At 42.5% G+C, this 24,329-nt stretch overlaps 2 protein-coding genes across 2 annotated transcripts in view; both read left to right on the top strand.

The window, feature by feature from the left end:
* The first annotated feature begins 6,010 nt into the window (after positions 1 to 6,010).
* lig4 (ligase IV, DNA, ATP-dependent) lies at positions 6,011 to 10,369 on the top strand. Its single transcript, XM_046320094.1, has 3 exons — positions 6,011 to 6,170; positions 6,520 to 6,635; positions 7,038 to 10,369. The coding sequence occupies exon 3, from the start codon at positions 7,056 to 7,058 to the stop codon at positions 9,798 to 9,800; it is 2,745 nt and encodes a 914-aa protein (XP_046176050.1). The 5' UTR covers positions 6,011 to 6,170; positions 6,520 to 6,635; positions 7,038 to 7,055; the 3' UTR covers positions 9,801 to 10,369.
* Positions 10,370 to 21,664: 11,295 nt separating this feature from the next.
* nalf1 (NALCN channel auxiliary factor 1) overlaps positions 21,665 to 24,329 on the top strand; it is an 86,077-nt gene continuing 83,412 nt past the window's right edge. Inside the window, exon 1 of the mRNA XM_046318380.1 lies at positions 21,665 to 23,095. Coding sequence (XP_046174336.1) covers positions 22,391 to 23,095 — 705 coding nt within the window. The 5' untranslated portion in view covers positions 21,665 to 22,390. The remainder of the gene's footprint in view (positions 23,096 to 24,329) is intronic.

The raw sequence follows: 24,329 nt of genomic DNA on the forward strand, positions 1-24,329 counted from the left end.
TTTACTACTCATCTTCTTGTTTCCCTACTGTCACTACTAGACTAGTGCACATGTTATTTCCTCAGGTTTCTAACTGTAGTTATATAATCAAACAATAAATAACAAGCTAATACAAACTTAATTGAGATTTTGTTTTTATTAAATACATATGACATATTTACACTTATGTTAATCCCTTTTAGACCTTGTCTTCTTTGGCTTTGATTTAACTATCTTCAGATCCTCTTTTTTTGTTGCGGCAACATTTCTCCACCACAGTATCCTTTTAGAAAATTAAGACAAGCACAAGAGGCGAGGGCCTCCTTGGCAACATGTCAAAAGAGGTAAGTAGAATGAGTAAGTATAATAATATGAACATACTTTACATTTGCACACAAAAACATACTTATTAATTAGCTAGCATTGTCACGCCTGCTTCCACTCCCCCTCCCGCCAGGCTCCCCAGCATTGCGCACTCCTGCCACCATCTTTACGCACACCTGCCTTCCCCCCTGTCACGCGCATCACCAATTATTGGACTCAATCACCTCTGTCATTTCCTCCCCTATATCTGTCTGCTTCCCCGCTCTGTTCCCTGCTTCAGCATTAATGTTCACATGTCCTTGTATACCCGTGTGCTGACGCTGTTCCTGTCTTGTTTCATGGCTGTTCCTGATTAAACGTTTGCCTCCCCATACCTGCTTCTCGTCTCTGGCGTCGGTCCTTGCAAGCATGATGAAATCAGTCTACATAGCTTCATTTCAATGGGGCTAGCAAACAGCTAGGCTAAACACAAGACCGTTTTGGCTAGTAGTCTTTTAGATGTGGTAAAAAGTTATATAAAAGACTAAACAACGACATGAAAGTAGTCATAAACCAAAAAAGAATGTTTAAACTTACAGATGGTGCCAGCACAAGGGGTATGAAAGGGAGGATTACAAAGGATGGAAGATGATTATAGTTAGCTAACAGCTACTACTTCCTGTTTTGACTTCTTCTGTGGTCGCGAAAAGCTGGTAGTCTGGCTCTAGGGTAGTGACTACTTATTTACTACCAAGTAGTCAAAATCTATTCCCGATTACTACTGAAAACACTACTGTTTTCCCACTGAACACTACAAAACTCTGCTTGTGTATCTTGAGTAGTGCATAAACTACACGTTCACTACGTAGTCACTTCTGCTCAAATAGGTTTTGTGTAGTAATTCACCAGTATTTTTCACGAGTGGGTTCTATAGGACTCTGTTCAAAAGTAATGTGCTAGAGAATATGGTGCCATTTGGGACACAGTCATGATATTTTTACCCCTTGTACTTTAATTTTATGTTTGTTTTTTGTACCAGAGCCTCCTTCCAATCGCTGATACTTTGTTTTGTACAATACCCCTTATTTTGACGTCAACACAAACAACTTCAATGATGGCAGTTTCAGACTGATCTATGTAGCGAACATAGAGCAGTGGAAGAATTCAATTTGATAAGTCAGAAAAAATCTTTAAAGGAGAGCCTGTGATATCTTGAGTAGGTTGCATAAGAGGGAGATGTCGTGTGACCTCATGTCCATGGTTGTGGTGACTGGAACAAGTTCCAGTGTGTGTTGTAATGTGCTCAGTTGTTCTCAGTTCCCATCGCAAATCCCAGTGGCCTGAAAAAGGTATAGGGGAAAAAGGTTTTGGAATGGGGGAAAAAGTCACAGTCAAAATTTGGAAATTCCACCCCTGGTCCTTGAATGTAACAGCGTATGTACAAACCACCTTATCTCTTGACTGGTGATATATCCTTAGGGAGTAAGGGTAAACAGGAATCCTCTCCAATACCAAGAAAACAACATACATTTTTTTAGCAGACACTCTTATCCAGAACGACTTACAGAAGCAATTAGGGTTAAGTGCCTTGCTCAGTATTATTATTATTTTTTAACCTAATTGGCTTCTGGATTCAAACCAGCGACCTTTTGGTTACTGGCCAATGGTCTTAATTGCTACATGGCTATTGCGGCCCACCCGCTCAATGACATGGTAGAGTAGGTCATTATTGGGCAATACCCAGCGTTATCGTAAATGTTTTCCATTTCCTGGTATCAATATAACGCTATGCCCGTGGATGGACACCAGCATTCTCATTGAACCGTCCAGTGTGGAGTAGTGTGGAGTAGTAGTCCATCTATGCGTTCCCACAGTGTAGTCCGTCCATCTGGTCCAGCCCCATCCATTCCCATCCGGACTTATCCCTTGCCATAAGCCAACAGGTCAAAGGTCAATGCGGGGGTCAGTGGAGAGCTATTGATCTCTCTCTGTTTAGCCACGGGCCTGTGATGTAACCATAGGGTGCTGTATAATGACAAATAGCATCATGTCCAGTGTCGAACACTTGTGAATGTGAGCGGGAGAGAGAAAGTGAGCGTTGAAATTCACATTGGGTAGACAGCAGACTAGATACAGATGTAAGATCTTAATTTGAACCAGTTTGCTACAGTAGGATAATTATCCTGCAGCAACAGGGAATGTGAATTATTATGTTGATTATAATTAATGTACAGTTTTGTAGGGGTTGATACATTTCTTGTAAGGGAACATTTTAAAGTGGAAATTGCAAACTTCAGAAGCCTTTTTAAACCTCAAATACACTGCATTGCAGAACAGTTATCCTGCAACAGGGTGCTCAAATTAAGATCCTACATCTGTAGATGATCTGGTGGAATGACAAGGAGATCAAAAGTGATGCTGACACGCATGGGCAAACACACACACAGAAAGAGAGATTGTGTGGAGGTCAGTCTAAATTTAGTAGAAGTATGCTCTGCACTGTCTGGCTCTCGCTGCCAGTAGAATAAAGCAAATGTAACAGTATAACTTTAGACCATCCCCTCACCCATACCCGGGCCCGAACCAGGGACCCTCTGCACACATCAACAACAGTCACCCACGAAGCATCGTTACCACAAAAGCCACGGCCCTTGCAAGGCAAGGGGAACCACTACTTCAAGGTCTCAGAGCAAGTGACGTCACCGATTGAAACGCTATTTAGTGCACACCACCGCTAACTAGCTAGCCGTTTCACATCTGTTGCACAAACACAGAAGGACTACACACACTACTGGCATACCACACACCCTCACAATACACTATACACTCACTATGACCTCTTGGGAGCCTCCAACCCAATAATGTTTTTAGGGGGTTGGGGTCCAGGGGCCCTTTCCCTCCAGATAGCATATGAACACCTCATAAGCCATGTTCCTTGCTCAGACCTTGCAAGGGGGCCTCACAAAACTGTAGCATGCCAATGACACACACACAAACGGTATAATGTGTGTATTACATGAACTGACCCTGCCCGTTGTATAATGTGAGACAGAATAAATCAAACCTGCCTTGGCACTATGTTTGTTTACACAACTACTGCCAGCAGCACATACCTGTAGGTGTCTCATTCTGAGAACTGGGAGCCTCCATCTGTGAGGCTTGGTATTTTTGCCGTAGTCAACACAATTTTGTACCAGACCATATTTAAGCCCCAAATAAGGCTAGAAGAAAATACGCCCGAAAGTGGGCCCCAAAATGTCATTCTTAGATGCTACTGTGAAAATAATGCCATGTGGTTTGATGGGATTTTTGTCTTAGGACTTTTGTGTTTGTCTGTGACTTTGCTTTGTTTAACTTGCCTGTGGCACTTGTTTCCTGCAACCGTTTTAATGAGGGATGGATCATCATCACTGTTTCTGGGATATAATTACTGCAGCAGGGCCGTATTCATAAAGTGTCTAAGAGTAGGAGTGCTGATCTACAATTAATAAATACCGCCCCTGGTATTGGAACCATAACAGTCACAGTAGAAGCTTAATTACAGTTAAGTTAAAATCCAAATATGTTCCATATCCATACACTGTACCTCTATGAAGGATGAGCAGTACAAACCTGCCAGTCCCAGATGATACTACTACCCCCCCCCCTCCAAATCCTATCCTGCATTCTCCCCTCTCACCCTGAAGCGAGCAGAAGCAGGCCACGACATCGGCAGCAGCAGCTGACGTCACTTGTTTACCATCTTCTAGGTCGGCGCTCGCTCTACCTCGCTCTCTGACTGTGGCACATAGAGCACTGTTACGCAACCGCTGTTATGAACCTGGCTAACTCTGCAGTCCTACTGTGTAAAGTGAGACCTATGCTATGGCTGACTGTGGATGTTGGTTTGACTTTTCATGACAGCAGACCATTGTATAGGCCTTTATCCCTGTCAGGCATCTGCTCTACTGTATAAATGAACCATGTGCCCCTACGATAAACCAGCGTGGAGTGTGTGTTTGTGTTCTCTGTCCTGCGGGCTCCATCTCTTCCTGGCTTTCTCCACTACTGCAGCAGCAGAACTGGATTTAAACAACTCTGGCTGTGAGGTGACTCAGGATGTGCGGATCTCTCTCTCTCTCTCTCTCTCTCTCTCTCTCTCTCTCTCTCTCTCTCTCTCTCTCTCTCTCTCTCTCTCTCTCTCTCTCTCTCTCCCTCTCTCCTCTCTTCCTCTCTCTCTCTCTCTCTCTCTCTCTCTCTCTCTCTCTCTCTCTCTCTCTCCCCCCCTCTCTTCCTCTCTCGAGCATGTAGAGGGAGAGGAGGCCCCCTAGTGGGCAAAGATTATAGCAAACCGGACGACCTACTTCAGAGGTAGACGTTGCCCCCTAAGCACAGGTCTAGGACCAGATTGCCCTACCCTGAATAATCATCTTAACCATTAGGAGTATCTGACTTTCTATCAGTGGCAGGGTATTTTACCTACGAGTGCCTCTGCATCCACTGCAAGCCCTATAATTATTATTATATTATAATTAAAAGAGGTGAAGACCATGTTCGTCTCTTTATAGATATATTGGTCGCTGGTTAAACTACAGTACCAGTCAAAAGTTTGGACACACCTACTCATTCAAGGGTTTTTCTTACTTTTTTACTATTTTCTACATTGTAGAATAATAATGAAGACATCAAAACTATGAAATAACACATATGGAATCATGTAGTAACCAAAAACGTGTTAAACAAACCAAAATATATTTTCTATTTTAGATTCTTCAAAGTAGCCACCCTTTGCCTTACTGACAGCTTTGCACACTCTTGGCATTACAGTACTTGACTAGCATGGCTGGAGTCTTTGACAATTTTTAGGGCCTTCTTCTGACACTTTCTGGTATAGAGGTCCTGGATGGCAGGAACTTGTCCCTAGTGATGTACTGGGCCGTACGCACTGCCCTCTATAAAAAGAAAAAACTTGAATGAGTAGATATGTCCAAACCTTTGACTGGTACTGTATATAGAATTCACTGTAAAGAGTAAGCAAGAAAAAAACGTTTTTTTGGTGTGCACACAATTTTCAGTCTACAATACTTTCATTGATCTGTGGTGTACAATACTTTCTTGAGGAACTAAAGCACCACAGTTCATATACATCTTTATCTTCATGTTTTGCTTGGTGCAGGGACTCTTGACCTCGAGTAAATCTGTTGGTTGACATGTGGCAAGGTTGTTTGTAGGCCTACATTGTGTGTTATGTTTAGGGCAGTCAGGGCAGTGCACAGTGAGGAATTTGTATGAATTTCCAGACTATAAAGTTTAATACAGCCGTGAGGCATGTGTGTGTGTGTTGCATACTGTGTCAAGACTTAAATGACTTAACCCATTCTTATGGACATTGGAACATGAATTTGATCAAATTCAAAGCTATTATAGAGGTGTGTTTACAAAATGAATATTGCTTAATGATAATTTTTCTGCATGCAACCTAAGGTATTGTGACCATGTGCTGTATATGCATCAATTAATATGTATCGAAATTACATGTTTTACAGAAACATTGATAAAATGAATGTTATCCTATCACCTTTTTATATATATATAAAAAAAGTTGGACACAAAATAAAGGGCATTCTAATTAGCAGTGCGCTAACATCTAATTTATGCCACTCTTTCATCCAGCTGTGGTTTGACACAGTATTATTATTATTTTTACATGTATCTGCCGCCCTCTCCTGACGTATGAAAGAATTGCTTTTCCATTATGTCTCTTATTTAGTTTCCGACTGGATGTTTTACGCGGCTGACGGTTTCCGCTTTGTGAACAAGGAAGTGTTTTTTTAGAAACTCATATAACAGTTTGTAAATAATAATAAAAAAAGGCTGTTTATGTTTTGAGACCGAAAAGAAGTAATCAGGTAATTTGACACGTTATTTGTTGAATTTGAAATCGCATCATACAACATTAATGTATCTAACGTTAGTATCTGAGCTGAGGTAAAAATCTGTCGTTCTGCCCCTGAACAAGGCAGTTAAACCACTGTTCCTAGGCCGTCATTGAAAATAAGAATTTGTTCTTAACTGACTTGCCTAGGTAAATAAATGTATAATAAAACAGCTGTGCCTATAGATTGCATGCTAGCTAGCATAGCTTACCGAAGTGGCCCCAACTGCATAACCATGCACCATTGTACAACCTCTGGCACAACAACGCTAATTAGCTGTGTTTAGCATTCTAGTGCTCAACTACTGTCTGGTTTGTTTCAGTTTCGTCAGGACACGTATGATGGATGCAGTCATAACCCGGGCATGTCACAGCATGTTGTAGAGGAGCGATCCCCAAAGAGTTGCAAGACACTGACGAGTTGGCTGGTTGCTTTGAGGTAAGATAGTTAGCTAACTTGAGATGTTGTTTTCAATAAGTATTCAGGCTATGCATTGTAAAGTGTACATTCTCTAGTTTCTAAACATGTGGCTGATGTGATGGATTAGGTCATACAGATTTTTTAAAAACACGTTCTCAAGTTATGTTTTGTTTATTGAGTAGTCATTAGCTACGGAACTGTGAGTAATTTGGGAAATGTTGTTATACTCAATGTACTGTGCTGCATATAATGGACAGGCTCCAGCCCTGCATGTTGCAAATGAAGTAGTCACTGTAGAACACTACTTACTAAAGTACAGGATCATATTTTTCTATCAATACAGCAATTACATAAACACCTGGATGAAAACTAAGAGCATCCCTTAGAATCTATGGGTCATTAACGTTTGTTCTTTTTTAGTTTTTTTTAGCTTTTACAATGGAGGGAACCTCAAAAAGCGAATCTGCTGCTCCCCAGAGCTCTGTCGCTGCTCAAGTTCCATTTCTTCACCTGTGCACCACGCTTGAAAAAATACAGAAGACCAAACTCCGACCAGACAAATCAAAGTTTCTCCGTGACTTCATAGACTCCTGGAGGAAGTTCCATGCGGCCCTCCACAAAGACAACCCTACCACCACAGACTCCTTCTACCCGGCCATGCGTCTCATAGTCCCCTCGTTCGAAAGGGAGCGTGTGGCCTATGGCATTAAAGAGAGTATGTTAGCCAAGCTCTACATAGACGTCTTGGGTCTCCCCAAGAATGGACCGGAAGCCAACAAACTGTTGAATTACCGCACCCCCACCACATCTCAGGGGGAGGCGGGAGACTTCGCTCTTATGACCTACTTTGTGTTAAAGAAACGCTGCACAAGCCAGGGAAACCTCACCATCAGAGAAGTCAACGACTTTCTGGACTCGGTGGCCATCAACAATGCTGGTAAGCAGAAGGACCTGGTGAAGAAGAGCCTGCTGCACCTTATCACCCAGAGCACGGCACTGGAGCAGAAGTGGCTTATCCGCATGATCCTGAAGGACATGAAGCTGGGGGTCAGCAAAGAGACCGTGCTCCAGGTGTTCCACTTAGATGCGGCCGAGCTCTACAACGTCACCACAGACCTAAACAAGGTGTGCCGGCAGCTCCACGACCCCTTTATGTCCCTCAGCGAAGTGTCCATTGGCCTCTTCTTTGCCTTCAAACCTATGCTGGCCGCCGTGGCCAACATGCGCCAGGTGGAGAAGCAGATGGGCAACAGCACCTTCTTCATAGAGACCAAGCTGGATGGAGAGCGCATCCAGCTGCACAAGGATGGCGACGTCTACAAGTACTTCACACGGAACTCCTTCGAGTACACCCAGCAGTTTGGTGCATCGCCGCTAGAGGGCTCCCTGACGCCTTTCATCCACAATGTCTTCAAGCCCCATGTAGTCAAATGCATCCTGGATGGGGAGATGATGGCGTACAACCCCACTACCGACACCTTCATGCAAAAAGGAAGCAAGTTTGACATCAAGAGGCTAGTGGATGACTCTGAGCTGCAGACGTGCTTTTGCGTTTTCGATGTACTTCTTGTGAACGACCACAAGTTTGGCAACGAGACGTTGAAGGTGCGCCACGACAACCTTCAGACTGTCTTCACTCCTGTTAAAGGGAGGATACACGTGGTGCCGAAAACGGAGGCCAAAACTATGCAAGAGGTGGTAAACGCCCTCAACGAAGCCATTGACAACAGGGAAGAGGGCATCATGGTGAAAGATCCCTCATCCGTCTACAAGCCCGATAAGCGAGGTGAGGGCTGGCTCAAGATAAAGCCGGAGTACGTTGATGGCTTGATGGATGAGCTCGACCTGTTGATTGTCGGAGGCTACTGGGGAAAAGGAAGGCGAGGTGGCATGATGTCTCATTTCCTCGTCGCGGTGGCCGAAGCTCCGAAGCCTGGAGAGAAACCCTCCGTTTTCCACACGCTCTGTCGCATCGGTTCCGGCTACACCATGAAGGAGCTGTATGACTTGGGGTTGAAGCTGGCCAAGCACTGGAAAGTCTACCGGAAGAACGACCCTCCGGCCTCTATTCTGTGTGGGACGGAGAGACCGGAAGTCTTCATTGACCCGTGCAACTCGGTCATCATCCAGGTGAAGGCAGCAGAAATAGTCAGTAGTGAAATGTACAAAACCAACTGCACGCTACGCTTCCCCAGGATCGAGAAGATCCGGGAGGACAAAGAGTGGCACCAGTGCATGACCCTAGCTGAGCTCGATCAGTTTCGCAACAAGGCGTCCGGGAAGTTGTTCTCGCGCCACCTCCGCATCAATGACAATGACGAGCCTGAAAAGAAGAAGCGCAAGTCGCCGGCAGCGGCCAAGCCCAAGAAAGCTGTCGGCATCATCGACCACTTCAAGTCCCAGGACCTATCTGGCGTTACCAAGGAGACGGACATGTTCGAGGACGTGGAGTTTTGCGTTATGAATGGCAATGAGGCTCACCCCAAGGCGGAGCTGGAGAAAGCAGTGGCCCGATGTGGCGGTATTGTAGTCCAGAACCCGGGACCGGACACTTACTGTGTGATCGCCGCTGTGGAGAACATGCGCGTGAAGAACCTGATCTCTTCAGACCAGCACGACGTAGTGTGGGCTCCCTGGCTGCTGGAGTGCCTAGACAGGAAGCAGGTGGTGCCATGGCAACCGCGTCACATGATACACATTTCACCCTCCACCAAGGAGCACTTTGCCAAGGAATACGACTGCTACGGAGACAGCTACTTTGTGGACACAGACGAGCAGCAGCTGAGGGAAGTCTTTGGTCGGATTGGTAGAGTGGACACTTTGACGGCACAGTGCATCGCTAAGTTGGAGGAACGCTTCAGCTGGGACGACCTCCCCACTAGCATGTTCAGACCTTTCAGGGTCTACATGGACAGATACGCAGACATAGGAGACCCTAAAAGCATCGTACCGGCAACTTGTCTGGACACGCGGGCTCTGGAATTCCGCTTCTACGGAGGGACAGTAGTGCAGAAGCTTGAGGAAGGGGTCTCTCATGTCATAGTGGTGGAGGAAACAAGAGTGTTGGCTTTAAGAACCCTCAGACGACTCTTTACCAAAAAGTTTAAGATTGTTAGAGAGTCATGGGTAACAGAATCTATCAAAGCAGGGTTTTTGCGGAATGACAATGACTACCTAGTGTAATGCAAGCACTGGACAATAAGCACGTTATGATTGACATATCTCTGGGATTGTAATATTTTGTTTTAATCCATTTTAGAGTGTAAATAAATGTTTGTTTTAAAGGATTTTCTGAATCAGAAGGTAAAGTTATCCAGTGTTTTAATACACATTTCAATATGGATATAGTGTAGGCCTATATGTAATGGTGTATCTACTTTAATTGAGGTAAGCTATTTTAATGTCCTTACCAATGCAGACTATTGTGTTGAGATATTTGAGACTGTCTATCCCATAATTTCCCAAACTGTCAGTGAGACACCAAAGGGTGAATGTTTTGGTTTTTGCCTTAACAATACACAGCTTGATGATTAGTTGATTATTTGAATCAGCTGTGTAGTGCTAAGGCAAAAAACAAAAGTTTTACCCTTGGGGTCCCGAGGCTGAGGTTGGGAAACCCTGGTCTATCCACTAAACTATTTGTTTCATTTAATGCAAATTATATTATATTGTATGTTTTTCTTTTAATCTTTTCAATTCTCATGTTTTGGAACTGAAATAAATATTTTGAATAAATATGGGAATTGGTATTAGAAGATTGTCTTCATGTATTGTCCAGGTATCGAAATATTTAAACTGTTGTTGCAATGTTAACTTCAGTAGATTAATTGACTTTAATGAAAGAAAAAGTGACTTTATAAAGCTTTTAATTTGAGATAAAAAAATAAGAAACCTGCACACTGCTCTTCCTATTATCACTGCGCTTTATTAAGCTTTAAGCCTTCTTCAGAGTTGGTAATTAAATTACATCTATGCCAAACAAAAATATAAACACAACAATTTCTACCATTTTGCGTAGTAACATATCATATAAGAAAATGAGTCAATTGAAATAAATTCATTAGGCCCTAATCTATGGATTTTGCATGAGGTGATGGGGTGGATGAATGGGCCTCAGGATCTCGTCACCTTATCTCTGCATTCAAATAGCCATCAATAAAATGCAATTGTGTTCTTTGTCCATCGCTTATGCCTGCTCATACCATAACCCCACCGCCACCATGGAGCACTCTGTTCACAACTTTGACAGTTGACATCAGCAAACCGCTCGCCAAAATGATGTCAAACACGTGGTCTGCGGTTGTGAGGCTGGTTGGACGTACTGACAAAGTCTCCTAAATGACGATGAGGGTGGGTTATGGTAGAAAAATTACCATTAAATTATTTGGCAACAGCTCTGGTGTACATTCCTGCAGTCAGCATGCCAATAGCATGCTCCATCAACATTTGAAGCATCAGTGGCATTGTGTTGCGTGACAAAACAGCAGTCTTTTATTGTACTCAGCACAAGGTGCACCTGTGTAATGATCATGCGGTTTAATCAGCGTCTTGATATGCCACACCTGTCAGGTGGCTGGATTATTTTGGCCAAGGAGAAATGCTCACTAACAGATGGAAAATAAAATTGTGCAGAACATTTTAAAGAAATACGTTTTTTGTGTGTGTGAAACATTTCTGCGATCTTTTATTTCAGCTCATGAAACATGGGACCAACACTTTACATTTACATGTTGTTGTTTATATTTTTGTTCAGTAAAAGTCAAACGTTTGGACACACCTACTCATTCAAGGGTTTTTATTTATTTGTACTGTTTTCTACATTATAAAATAATAGTGAAGACATCAAAACTATGAAATAACGCATGGAATCATGTAGTAACCAAAAAAGTGTTAAACAAATCACAATATATTTTATATTTCATATTCTTCATAGCCACCCTTTGCCTTGATGACAGCTTTGCACATCCTTGGCATTCTCTCAACCAGCTTCATGAGGTAGTCACCTGGAATGCATTTCAATTAACAGGTGTGCCTTGTTAAAAGTTAATTTGTGGAATTTGTTTCCGTCTTAATGGATTTCAACCAATCAGTTGTGTTGTGACAAGGTAGGGGTGGTATACAGAACATAGCCCTATTTGGTCAAATATCAAGTTCACATTATGGCAAGAACAGCTCAAATAAGCAAAGAGAAATGACAGTCCATCATTACTTTAAGACATAAAGGGTAGTGAGGCAAGAGAATTTCAAGAACTTTGAAAGTTTCTTCAAGTGCAGTCGCAAAAACCATCAAGCGCTATGATGAAACTGGCTCTCAGGAGGACTGCCACAGGAAAGAATGAACCAGAGTTACCTCTGCTGCAGAGAATAAGTTCATTAGAGTTACAAGCTTCAGAAATTGCAGCCCAAATAAATGCGTAACAGACACATCTCAACATCAACTGTTCAGAGGAGACTGTGTGAATCAAGCCTTTATGGTCAAATTGCTGCAAAGAAACCACTACTATAGTATACCAATAAGAAGAACAGACTTGCTTGGGCCAAGACAAACAAGAAATGGACATTAGACCGGTGGAAATCTGTCCTTTGGTCTGATGAGGAGAATGACCCAACACACCTCCAGGCTGTGTAAGGGCTATTTGACCAAGAAGGAGAGTGATGGAGTGCTGCATCAGATGACCTGGCCTCCACAATCACCCGACCTCAACCCAATTTAAATAGTTTGGGATGAATTGGACCGCAGCGTGAAGGTAAAGCAGCCCACAAGTGCTCAGCATATGTGGGAACTCCTTCAAGACTGTTGGAAAAGCATTCCAGGTGAAGCTGGTTGAGAGAATGCCACGAGTGTGCAAAGCTGTCATCTAGGTAAAGGGTGGCTACATTGAAGAATCTCAAATCTAACATATTTTGATTTATAAAAAAATAAAATAAAAATTGTACATGATTCCATGTGTTATTTCATAGTTTTGATGTCTTCACTATTATTCTACAATGTAGAAAATAGTTTTAAAAAATTAAGAAAAACCCTGGAATGAGTAGGTGTGTCCAAACTGATTGGTACAGTACATAACATGAAACAGCACATTAGTAAGGCAACCAAATGACCCTGAACGAAGCCAAGAATGGTTGTCTGTCTTTGCTGGTAAGCTGTTTTTTTTCCATGTTTGTACCTTCCAATCCACCTCCAGTTGCCATGCCTGTTGAGTGAGAGGAGAAAGAGTGCACTGCCTGGCCCTGCTTTGAGTAGAGTGAATCAGTGAGCAGTGGGGGGTTATTGATGGGTCCAGAAGGGAACGATGTGTCTGTCAGAGAGATGGGCAAGCCACAGGAGTCCTCCAAAACAGGATCCTCCTGGGGCTCTCTGCAAAGATGTTCCCTCTTGAGAAAAGGTCATAGAGGTACCGTGGGACTGAATGTCTGTTGTTGTTCCCTTCCCAACCAGTCCCTGTTGAGTGTATGGATTTGTCTCAAATGGCACTCTACTCCATATAAAGTGCACTGCTTTTGACCAGGACCCAGAAGGCTCTGGTCAAAAGTAGTGCACTATATAGGAAATAAGGTTCCATTTGAGATGCAGGCCATGTGTTTCTTTTTTTTTTCTCAACCAAGTAAACAGTGTGGTGGGATTAAATTGAGTCTTATTTGGGGGTCCACATCGACAGCAAACAGTAAACTAGTTGGAACATTTTATTTGAATAAGTGCCACATACAGTGCCTTCGGAAAGTATTCAGACCCCTTGACTTTTTTCACATTTTGTTACATTACAGCCTTATTCTAAAATTGATTAAATCGTTTTCCCCCCTCATCAATCTACACACAATACCCCACAATGACAAAGCAAAAACAGGTTTTAGAAAATTTAGCCCCCCCAAAAAATAATGAAGTATTAAATATACATAAGTATTCAGACCCGTTATTCAGTACTTTGTTGAAGCACCTTTGGCAGTGATTACAGCATCGAGTCTTCTTGGGTATGATGCTACAAGCTTGACACCTGTATTTGTGGAGATACTCCCATTCTCTGCAGATCCTCTCAAGCTCTGTCAGGTTGGATGGGCTATATTATGGATGAGCTATTTTCAGGTCTCTCGAGAGATGTTTGATCGAGTTCAAGTCCGAGCTCTGGCTGGGCTACTCAAGGACATTCAGAGACTTGTCCCGAAGCCACTCCTGCTTTGTCTTGGCTGTGCTTAGGGTCGTTGTCCTGTTGGAAGGTGAACCTCCACCCCAGTCTGAGGTCCTGAGCGCTCTGGAGCAGGTTTTCATCAAGGATCTCTCTGTACTTTGCTCTGTTTATCTTTGCATTTATCCTGACTAGTCTCCCATTCCCTGCTGCTGAAAAACATCCCCAAGCATGATGCTGCCACCACCATTTTCCACCGTAGGGATGGTGCCAGGTTTCCTCCAGATGTGATGCTTGGCATTGGGCCAAATAGTTAAATCTTGGTATCATCTGACCAGAAAATCTTGTTTCTCATGGTCTGAGAGTCTTAAACTGCGGCAAATTCCAAGTGGAGAAACTCTAGAGCTCTGTCAGTGACCAACAGGTTCTTGGTCACCTCCCTGACCAAGGCCCTTCTCCCCCGATTGCTCAGTTTGGCCGGACGGTCAGCTCTAGGAAGAGTCTTGGTGGTTCCAAACTTCTTCCATTTAAGAATGATGGAGGCCACTGTGTTCTTGAGGACCTTCAATGCTGCAGAAATATTTTGGTACCCTTCCCCAGATCTGTGCCTCGACACAATCCTGTCTCAGCGCTCTACAGATAATTTCTTCAACCTCATGGCTTGTTTTTCTTCTCTGACATGCACAGTCAACTATAGACTGGTGTTTGCCTTTCTAAATCATGTCCAATCAATGGAATTTACCACAGGTGGACTCTAATCACGCTGTAGAAACATCTCAAGGATGATCAATGGAAACAGGATGCACCTGAGCTCATTTATGAATCTCATAGCAAAGGGTCTGAATACTTACAGTACCAGTTAAACGTTTGGACACACCTAATCATTGAAGGGTTTTTCTTTATTTTTACTATTTTCTACATTGTAAAAATAATAGTGAAGACATCAAAACTACAAAATAACACATATGGAATCATGTAGTAACCAATAAAGTGTTAAACAAATCAAAATGTTTTATATTTGAGATGCTTCAAAGTAGCTACCCTTTGCCTTGATAAGAAATTTGCACACTCTTGGCATTCTCTCAAGCAATTTCACCTGGAATGCTTTTCCAACAGTCTTGAAGGAGTTCCCACATATGCTGAGCACTTGTTGGCTGCTTTTCCGGTCCAACTCATCCCAAACCATCTCAATTGGGTTGAGGTCAGGTGATTGTGGAGGCCAGGTCATCTTATGCAGCCTGGAGGTGTGTTGGGTCATTGTCCTGTTGAAAAACAAATGATAGTCCCACTAAGCGCAAAGCAGATCTGATTGCAATATTGCTGCAGAATGCTGTGGTAGCCATGCTAGTTACGTGTGTTTTAGTAGTGTAGTTCTTAAATGACCTGATTTGTAACTTTGAAAATCATTTAGTCAAACAGATAGTGAACTGAAACATTTAAATTTGATTCTAGAGGAGGGACAATAAAAATACATATAATTTGTTTAGGGTGTAGGGGCAGATTTCTGTAATCTTGTCTTTTGATTGTCCATTTACTTCAGTGGAACAATCAGTGGAACAATTCTCATTATTAACATTGGTCTAAAATAAACAGTAATTAGTGTGCTTGTCATCAAGAACACTACCGTTATTCCTCACACTTATTTTATTATTCCACTTCTTCCCAACTTTGCCAGTGTAATCTGATATGCCTACTTGTATCTTTTAAAATGTATTATATGAAGCTATGTAATATTGCAGCCATTCATGGACAGTTTTGAATGTCATACAAATAAGCATTGGATATTAAATGCGCCAAGAATCAAATGTAATTTTTCACATTTTAGTATTGTGTCCATGCTTGGCAGAGATGGTAAGGGGACTCACAACTCATCAACACATATTTTGTCTATCTAGAGTAAGATGATGGCAAGGATCTTCAACTAATAGACATAAACCACCTGAATAGTGATATTTATTATGTTTTTCTAGAAGGTTGGGTGATTGAGAAATTATTGTTACAACAAGAACATTTTCAAACACCCAGCACTTGGGAAACATAGATCAGGGATGGCCAACCCTCCTGGGGAGCAAGCAGGACCTTCTTCGAGACCTATTTTGAAGATAGAGTTCACCCAAATTACAAAATGTTTGTGTCCTTACCTTGAAAGCAGTCTATGGACAAGGAGACTGCAATCTATGATTTGGTTACCCACTACCATCAACCATTACTATTATTATTTCCTGTGCAGAGCCTTGGTGTAGTGGTAACACACCCCTGCACATACAACTTTCCACCTGAGAACAGAATCAATCCCTGTTTCCAACTGTTTCTAGCATTTGCCTTTCTCCCCACGTCATTACTGTCTGAAATAAAGTGTCAAACCACCTAAAGGAATATGTTAGCATTCTTAAAGTTTCATCCCACCAGTCTCAACATCAACAGTGAAGAGGCGACTGCGGGATGCTGGCCTTCTACGCAGAGTTGCAAACAAAAAGCCATATCTCAGACTGGCCAATAAAAATAAAAGATTAAGATGGACAAAAGAGCACAGACACTGGACAGAGGAACTCTGCCTAGATGGTCAGCATCCCAGAGTAGCCTCTTCACTGTTGACGTTGAGACTGGTGTTTTGTGGGTACTATTTAATGAAGCTGCCAGTTGAGGACTTGTGAGGCGTCTGTTTCTCAATCTAGACACTCTAATTTACTTGTCCTCTTGCTCAGTTGTGCACCGGGGCCTCCCAATCCTCTTTCTAGTCTGGTTAGGGCCAGTTTGCACTACTCTGTGAAGGGAGTAGTACACGGCGCTGTACGCAATCTTCAATTTCTCACATAGAATAGCCTTCATTTCTCAGAACAAGAATAGAATGATGAGTTTCAGAAGAAAGTTCTTTGTTTCTGGCCACTTTGAGCATGTACTCGAACCCACAAATGCTGATGCTCCAGATACTGAACTAGTCTAATACTCAACTAGCTTCTTTAAATCAGCACAACAGTTTTCAGCTGTGCTAACATAATTGCGAAAGGGTTTTCTAATGATCAATTAGCCTTTTTAAATTATAAACTTGGATTATCTAACACAACGTGCAATTGGAACACAGGAGTGATGGTTGCTGATAATGGGCCTCTGTATGCCTATGTAGAAATTCCATTAAAAAATCTGCCGTTTCCAGCTACAATAGTCATTTACAACATTAACAATGTCTACACTGTATTTCTGATAAATTTGAAGTTATTTTAATTGACCAATATATTGCTTTTCTTTCAAACACAAGGACATTTCTTAGTGAACCCAAACATTTGAACGGTAGTGTAAGTAGGACACGTGACATCCGGACAACTTTGAGAAAAAACACTTTATATCGGAGTTGTCTCGAGATGGCTTTGGATATTCATTGAATGAGGCTTGTAGCATAGAATCTCTCTCCATTGAATACAGGCGGTGGACGTCAACAACCCTAATCTAATATTCAAAAAGAGATTACAATAAATACATATTTCCACCAATCCAAAGAAAGGATAGGTGGGAGGTAGTCTTGCTGCATTGTGGACAACGACTCCCATTGTTGGAGCGGAGAGACATGTACCTTGTCAGTATATACATCATCTTTGACTGCACTCACCTATTCCGCATGTGTTTCTTCTGGTGCTCATTAAGAAATGCAGCAGCCATTACTGAAGCCCAAATAAGAGTTGTCTTTGGGGTGTGGTTTAATGTGGGTATTTCTTAGGTGTGTCTTTGCCATTTAATCACAGCAAACAAACAAGAGCAGTAGTGAGTAAGTAACTTTGTGACAGCGAGGCTAGCTTTGCTACCAAGAGAAGTTTTGAAGTTGAGGACTTCTCCCCTCCTGAATTCTGACTGACTCTCCATCTCAAGATGATCTGCTAATTGAGTTCTATGTGTGGGCTAAAGCCTGAGCTGACCTTTAGCCAACTTGACAGCAGCTAGCTAGCTTAGCTTGGAGATAGCTACAGCTGTCAAATCACAGTTATGCCAAGATAGCAAGAAGTACCAGTGTCTGGAATGTATTTCATGAGCTTGCATTATCACGTAAAGACATGTTACCATGGAAACTATATCAACAACTGGTAGTTGAATGCCTAGTCTTCAGTCAGCTCAGCATGATATTCTATAACTGGCTAGTTTTGTCTTGTCTCGTCATTCTTTATGTCTGCTGGCTAGATCTTCCCTGAGGGACAAATCCTAGAACTACAGGTGTAGCTACATGTGGATATTGCACAAACACAGCCAGCTTGATTGTAGATAAATTGCAGTACATGTCCAGGCCCGTCTGAAGTTTGCTAGAGAGCTTTTGGATGATCCAGAAGAAGATTGGGAGAATGTCATATGGTCAGATGAAACCAAAATATAACTTTTTGGTAAAAACTCAACTCGTCGTGTTTGGAGGACAAAGAATGCTGAGTTGCATCCAAAGAACACCATATCTACTGTGAAGCATGGGGGTGGAAACATCATGCTATGGGGCTGTTTTTCTGCAAAGGGACCAGGACGACTGATCCATGTAAAGGAAAGAATGAATGGGGTCATGTATCGTGAGATTTTGAGTGAAAACCTCCTTCCAGCAACAAGGGCATTGAAGATGAAACGTGGCTGGGTCTTTCAGCATGACAATGATCCCAAACACACCGCACGGGCAACGAAGGAGTGGCTTCGTAAGAAGCATTTCAAGGTCCTGGAGTGGCCTAGCCAGTCTCCAGATCTCAACCCCATAGAAAATCTTTGGAGGGAGTTGAAAGTCTGTGTTGCCTAGCAACAGCCCCAAAACATCACTGCTCTAGAGGAGATCTGCATGGAGGAATGGTCCAAAATACCAGCAACAGTGTGTGAAAACCTTGTGAAGACTTACAGAAAACGTTTGACCTCTGTCATTGCCAACAAAGGTTATATAACAAAGTATTGAGATAAACTTTTGTCATTGACCAAATACTTACTTTTCACCATAATTTGCAAATATATTCATTAAAAATCCTACAACGTGATTTCTTTTCTCATTTTGTCTGTAATAGTTGAAGTGTACCTATGATGAAAATTACAGGCCTCTCATCTTTTTAAGTGGGAGAACTTGCACAATTGGTGGCTAACTAAATACTTTTTTTGCCCCTGTTATGCTGGTGAATGAGGACCCAAAAGCGACTTAACGAAAACAGAGTCTTTATTCCAGTATATGACAAAAGTAATAATCCTGGATATATCAAGGAGAAAACAAAACAGGAAAAACTGAAATCCACTCGTAGTTGCGAGGACTGACTGGAGACTCGACCATAGACTGCAGGTTGCTTCGGGAAGGCACCGACCGTAGCAGACTAAGACACCTGCTCATACACAGCATCTGAAGAAGATAAAACACGACAGGGCGAGACAAGGACACAGAACAGCGAACATCATACAAGGATCCGACAAGGACAGAAGCGGAAAACAGAGGGAGAAATAGTGGCTCTAATCAGAGGGCAAAATAGGGGACAGGTGTGAAAAGAGTAAATGAGGAACAGCTGGGAGCAGGAACGGATCGATAAGGAGAGAGAGCAAGAGAGGAAGAGAGGGAGGGGAAGAGAGGGATAGAAAGAGGGAAAGAACCTAATAAGACCAGCAGAGGGAAACGAATAGAAGGGAAGCACAGAGACAAGACATGATAACCAATGACAAAACATGACAGCCCCACTGTACATATTCTTATTCATCCCTTTACATTTGTGTGTATAAGGTAGTTGTTGTGAATTTGTTAGATTACTTGTTAGATTTTACTCCGTAGTCGAAACTAGAAGCACAAGCATTTCGCTACACTCTCATTAACATCTGCTAACAATGTGTATGTGACCAATAAAATGTGGGACATTTCCATCAAAGTGTGTTGGTTTCACTTCCTTGTCAAACCACCACTAGGAAAACTGGTTTGCGATATAAATGAATAGCTCAGATTTGCTTTGGATTGCAAAATCATTTTTCTACAGGCAAGTCAAAAGTGCACCTGTCCATTTAATATTCAAGCAGTCCACATGCACTGCAAACAAAGGTGGCTGCCAGATCTCACAACGCTTGGGTAGGTGTCAAGTCAGTTGTATTTGTCACATGCGCAAAATACAACACTGAAATGCTAACTTTACAAGCCCTTAACGAACAATGCAGATTCAAGAAAAATGCGTGTTAAGTGAAAAATAGATGAGTAAAACGTTTAAATAAAAACAACAAATAGTTTGTATTTGTTTATATTGTGGATCCCCATTAGCTGCTTCCAAAGCAGCAGCTACTCTTCCTGGGTTCCAGCAAATTAAGACAGTCTACACAATTTTAAAAACATTACAATACATGCACAGATTTCACAACACACTGTGTGCCCTCAGGCTCCACCTCCACCACATATCTACAGTACTAAATCCATGTGTATGTATAGTGCGTATGATTGTGTGTGTGTGTGTGTGTGCGCGTGCTTGTGTGTGTGTGTGACAATGTTTGTGTTGCTTCACAGTCCCCGTTGTTCCCCGCTGTTTTTTAAAATATTTTAAAAAAAAATCTAATTTTACTGCTTGCGTCAATTACTTGATGTGGAATAGAGTTCCATGTAGTCATGGCTCTATGTAGTACTGTGTACCTTCCATAGTCTGTTCTGGACTGTTCTGACCCCTGACCTCAGTTCAGTTTCTCGTCTGTGGTAAATTACCTTTAGATTGCAGTCATCAATGTCAAGGACACAAAGTGATGCGGAAGACTACCAAATTTGTATTTCTTTCTTTTATTTTATTTCACCTTTATTTAACCAGGTAGGCTAGTTGAGAACAAGTTCTCATTTGCAACTGCGACCTGGCCAAGATAAAGCATAGCAGTGTGAACAGACAACACAGAGTTACACATGGAGTAAACAATTAACAAGTCAATAACACAGTAGAAAAAAAGGGGAGTCTATATACATTGTGTGCAAAAGGCATGAGGAGGTAGGCGAATAATTACAATTTTGCAGCTTAACACTGGAGTGATAAATGATCAGATGGTCATGTACAGGTGGAGATATTGGTGCATGATGGGTTGTTTCTTTCCACTGATCTTCTCTCATGCTTTACTTTGTGTCAACTGGGTATTTACAACAACAAAGAAACAAAGCATTTGTGAATGAGTAATAAACTAATTTGTGTGGAGAATAGAGAAGGAACTAAGAAGTATTCTACAGGAGAGAAGAGAGCGAGTGCATTGGTGGACAGCACCTGGTGCTGAAATTAGTTCAAGGAGATTTGTTTCCAGGAATCTTTACCAAAGCTCATCTAGTTATTCACCTGTTTTATGCAACCTACACCACTCTGGAGTGTCAGTTATTTAACTGTGTAAATGAGAAAGAAAAACTTTTTTTTTTTAATGGTGTATTTCAAATGTATATTTGGTTTTATTGTAGTTGTTTAGGCTACACTAGTGATGTCTTTGAAGGACTGCTGAAAGATACGCCTGTGGGATAAAAGAGAAACAAACCAACACAAAAACAAACACTATGCCACTCTGAAAAAACAGGTCCACAGCCAAACAAACCACACAATACATGATCAGTTTCCTTGGATACAATCCTGAACCCATATCACCCTGAATGATTGATTGTGTTCTATCTTTGTGCTAGAACATGACAACACCCTGGATGTTTTATGCCATGATTAAATGTTATGTTGTTATGATGATTGTAATAATGAGGTGCACCTGATGAACATGACAAAGCAAATGAAAGGAGTCTGTGTATTTTTCTTCCTTTAGACCTTGATGGTATTTACATGGCCATAATGCGGTAATATTTCTAAAATAATGCATGCATGCTTTACATACAGATCACACATCAACCCCTATGGGTCACATCAACTAAGCCTTTACACCAGGTGCAACGTTTGAATCGTTAATTTGATTTTTTTTGCATTCAACTCCACTAGTGGGGGAACGCTTACAGAAATGAAACCATTCCCGGTTTCAGGGTCATGGACAGCTATCACTCGAACGCTATGGCTGCGTTTTGTGACTGAGGTTAAATATTTCATATTCTATTTTGTCATCCATTAGGCTACTTGTTGAGCTGATCCTACTGATCCTGCACCTTCTGAAAACAGACCATTCAGGTGCGTCAGAATGGAACGGTCGCAACTCTAAAGATGTCGCGCACGACACAGCACCTCAAAAAAGTGTTCCAAGAAGAACACGATGGCGACAACTAACCCAGGACCAAGATGACAGTGGACATCAAAAGATAACATCTCTGGCACTTTGCCGCCTAGCAGACACGTAAGCGAAAATCACTGGGCTGACATAGAACCCAGCACTCATCCGAGAGCCACCACCGGCGGATTCAAGGCGAACGTATGCAGCTTGCCGTAAAACGGGTCTACACAAAGGACCAGTGAGCGCAGGCTAGAGCAGAGGAGGGGGAAGCGAGACATGTTGCTACAGAAAACTAGCATCTTCATCGGAGAGCCATGGAGAACGCGGCCCCATCAAATCACGGCTTAATCTCCTCCAACACATTAATTGAATGTGAATTACAGATAATCGCGGAGGTAAACCAGCAGCACCACCCACGACACAACATTTAAGAGGTGAAAAACGCAAATTAGACCCCAAGTCAATGCATGTTGTGGCAGAGAAACCCTCACGGTGGAGTCGGCCGGTGAAGAAGCGCGTTACCAAAATATGACCAGGGGTGCTTGGACGTGTCTGCAGCAAGAAGACGGCTTCAAAATCTGGCTAGAACCCCGCGAGAACGAAAAGCCATTCACCGACTCAGAGCGGGCCCAGAGATGGCGACTGTCCTTGGCTTCACTCTTGTTTGTAACCATTCTGCTCTCTGATCACTTATGGTTCTGCGCCGAGGCGAAATTGACAAGGACCCGTGATAAGTTTGCATTGACGGACATGGGAGTTTACCCATCTGCAAACCCAATCCCATCATCCAACCTCCATTTAGCACACAGCAGCCTCCGAGAAAACGAATATGCTATTTTTGTAGGGAATTCTACCAAACCTTTGTGGCGAATTGAAACTTGCCATCGCGATAGTTTATCTAAAAACTGCTTTACTTTTGATGACGCCGACCATTTGTGCAAGGACCTTTCGGGAAAAGAAGGGACACGGACTGTAAATATAAGTGATTTGTACCTTTCCTTTTGTAATTCTTATTCCCTTTTGGATTTGTTTTACGGGTCTACGAGTCCGGACAATTTGAACTGCAGTCTTGACGTGATTATTGATGGCGATGTGGCGAGGTGCAGCCTGTGCGTCCAGGCGTACCAGCGCTACGACCAACACGCCCTGGAGAAATATGAGGAATTTGAGCTTATGACTCAGAAATATGAAACGGATGCATATTCAGTGAGAACATGCATGGATGAATGTAAGGTAGGCTGACGGGGATCGTCCCCCAATCTGTTGGTTTTGCCTAAATAGATGCAGTTTGGTCTCATACAGTCGTCGATCGTCATGGTAACTGATGTCAGATTCAAGGAGATCCTCTGCTCTCTTACCCGAAGGCTCAAACAGGATGAGAAGCATATGGCCTTATAGTCTAAGGTCTTGCATGTGTGTCTTTGGTGGCTTTTTCCACAATCGAGGAGTTTTAAATCGGTTGTGGAATGGGAAAAGTGCAAGGCCATGAGGTGTCCTAACTTTTCTTCCACAGGCTCCACAATTTCACTAGAAATAGGCTATTATTTCCAAGCAAATATCAGCCAGATTTACATGTTAATTATTTCTGTAAAATATTGATTTCGATATTTTATTTTGTGCTAGGCTAGTATATGGCAAAGATTACAATAGCTACTACTATTTTCCTATGCATGCATCATCCCGCACCGCACCACACGCAGGTGGTGGTCTTTTTTCAGTATTGAGCTGCGCATGCGGTGTAGCGGCCACTCGGTGCCAGGTGTTCCGCCATGGCCACCCCACTCCACATTGAGTACATTTCAATAACGTTAACAGGGCACCGGTGGCTTCCATTCCTAATCCGCTGGAAGGGCCTTTCCCCCCGTCGCATTTGGCACAGCTCGTAATTCGCCTGCTGTATGTAGCCCAGGGCAGTCTTATCAGTCGTAAACTCGACAATGGCGTTGAGACAGAATTACGACAGCTGCTCTCTTTTTTATCACATAATTTATACCTCAAATATGACTATGTGGCCTGGAGGAAGCTCCGAACCTGTAGTATTGTTTTACACTCCACCGACTGGTTGGTCAAGGGCCATTAAAATTAGAGGTCTATGTTTCAGTGTGCCTTTGCCATCTCTATCCGGTAATTGTATGCAAGATTCACGAGTAGCCTGCTTGGAAAACATCGTTTATAGTGCATTCAGGGTTTTTGGTGTGAGACTTCCTGTGCCTTTAGAGTTTCAGTATAGAATTGTTGTTTAGTTTTAATCTTATTTTTTTAATAGTCGACAGCCAGACAGCCACCATGGACGTGTGTGAGAGCTGTCCATGGTGCTGAGATCCATCTATAGAAAGGCGAGCTCCAAGCGAATGGCAGCCAGGCGGTCAGTATTCATGAATCAGTCAGTGACAACAAACAAACAAATCATGATACATCATCAATTAAATAAATGCATTTGCTTGAATATGACTAGGATTCTGTATGC

The sequence above is a fragment of the Oncorhynchus gorbuscha genome, linkage group LG21 (assembly GCF_021184085.1).
Source record: "Oncorhynchus gorbuscha isolate QuinsamMale2020 ecotype Even-year linkage group LG21, OgorEven_v1.0, whole genome shotgun sequence".
In the NCBI taxonomy this organism is placed as follows: Eukaryota; Metazoa; Chordata; class Actinopteri; order Salmoniformes; family Salmonidae; genus Oncorhynchus; species Oncorhynchus gorbuscha.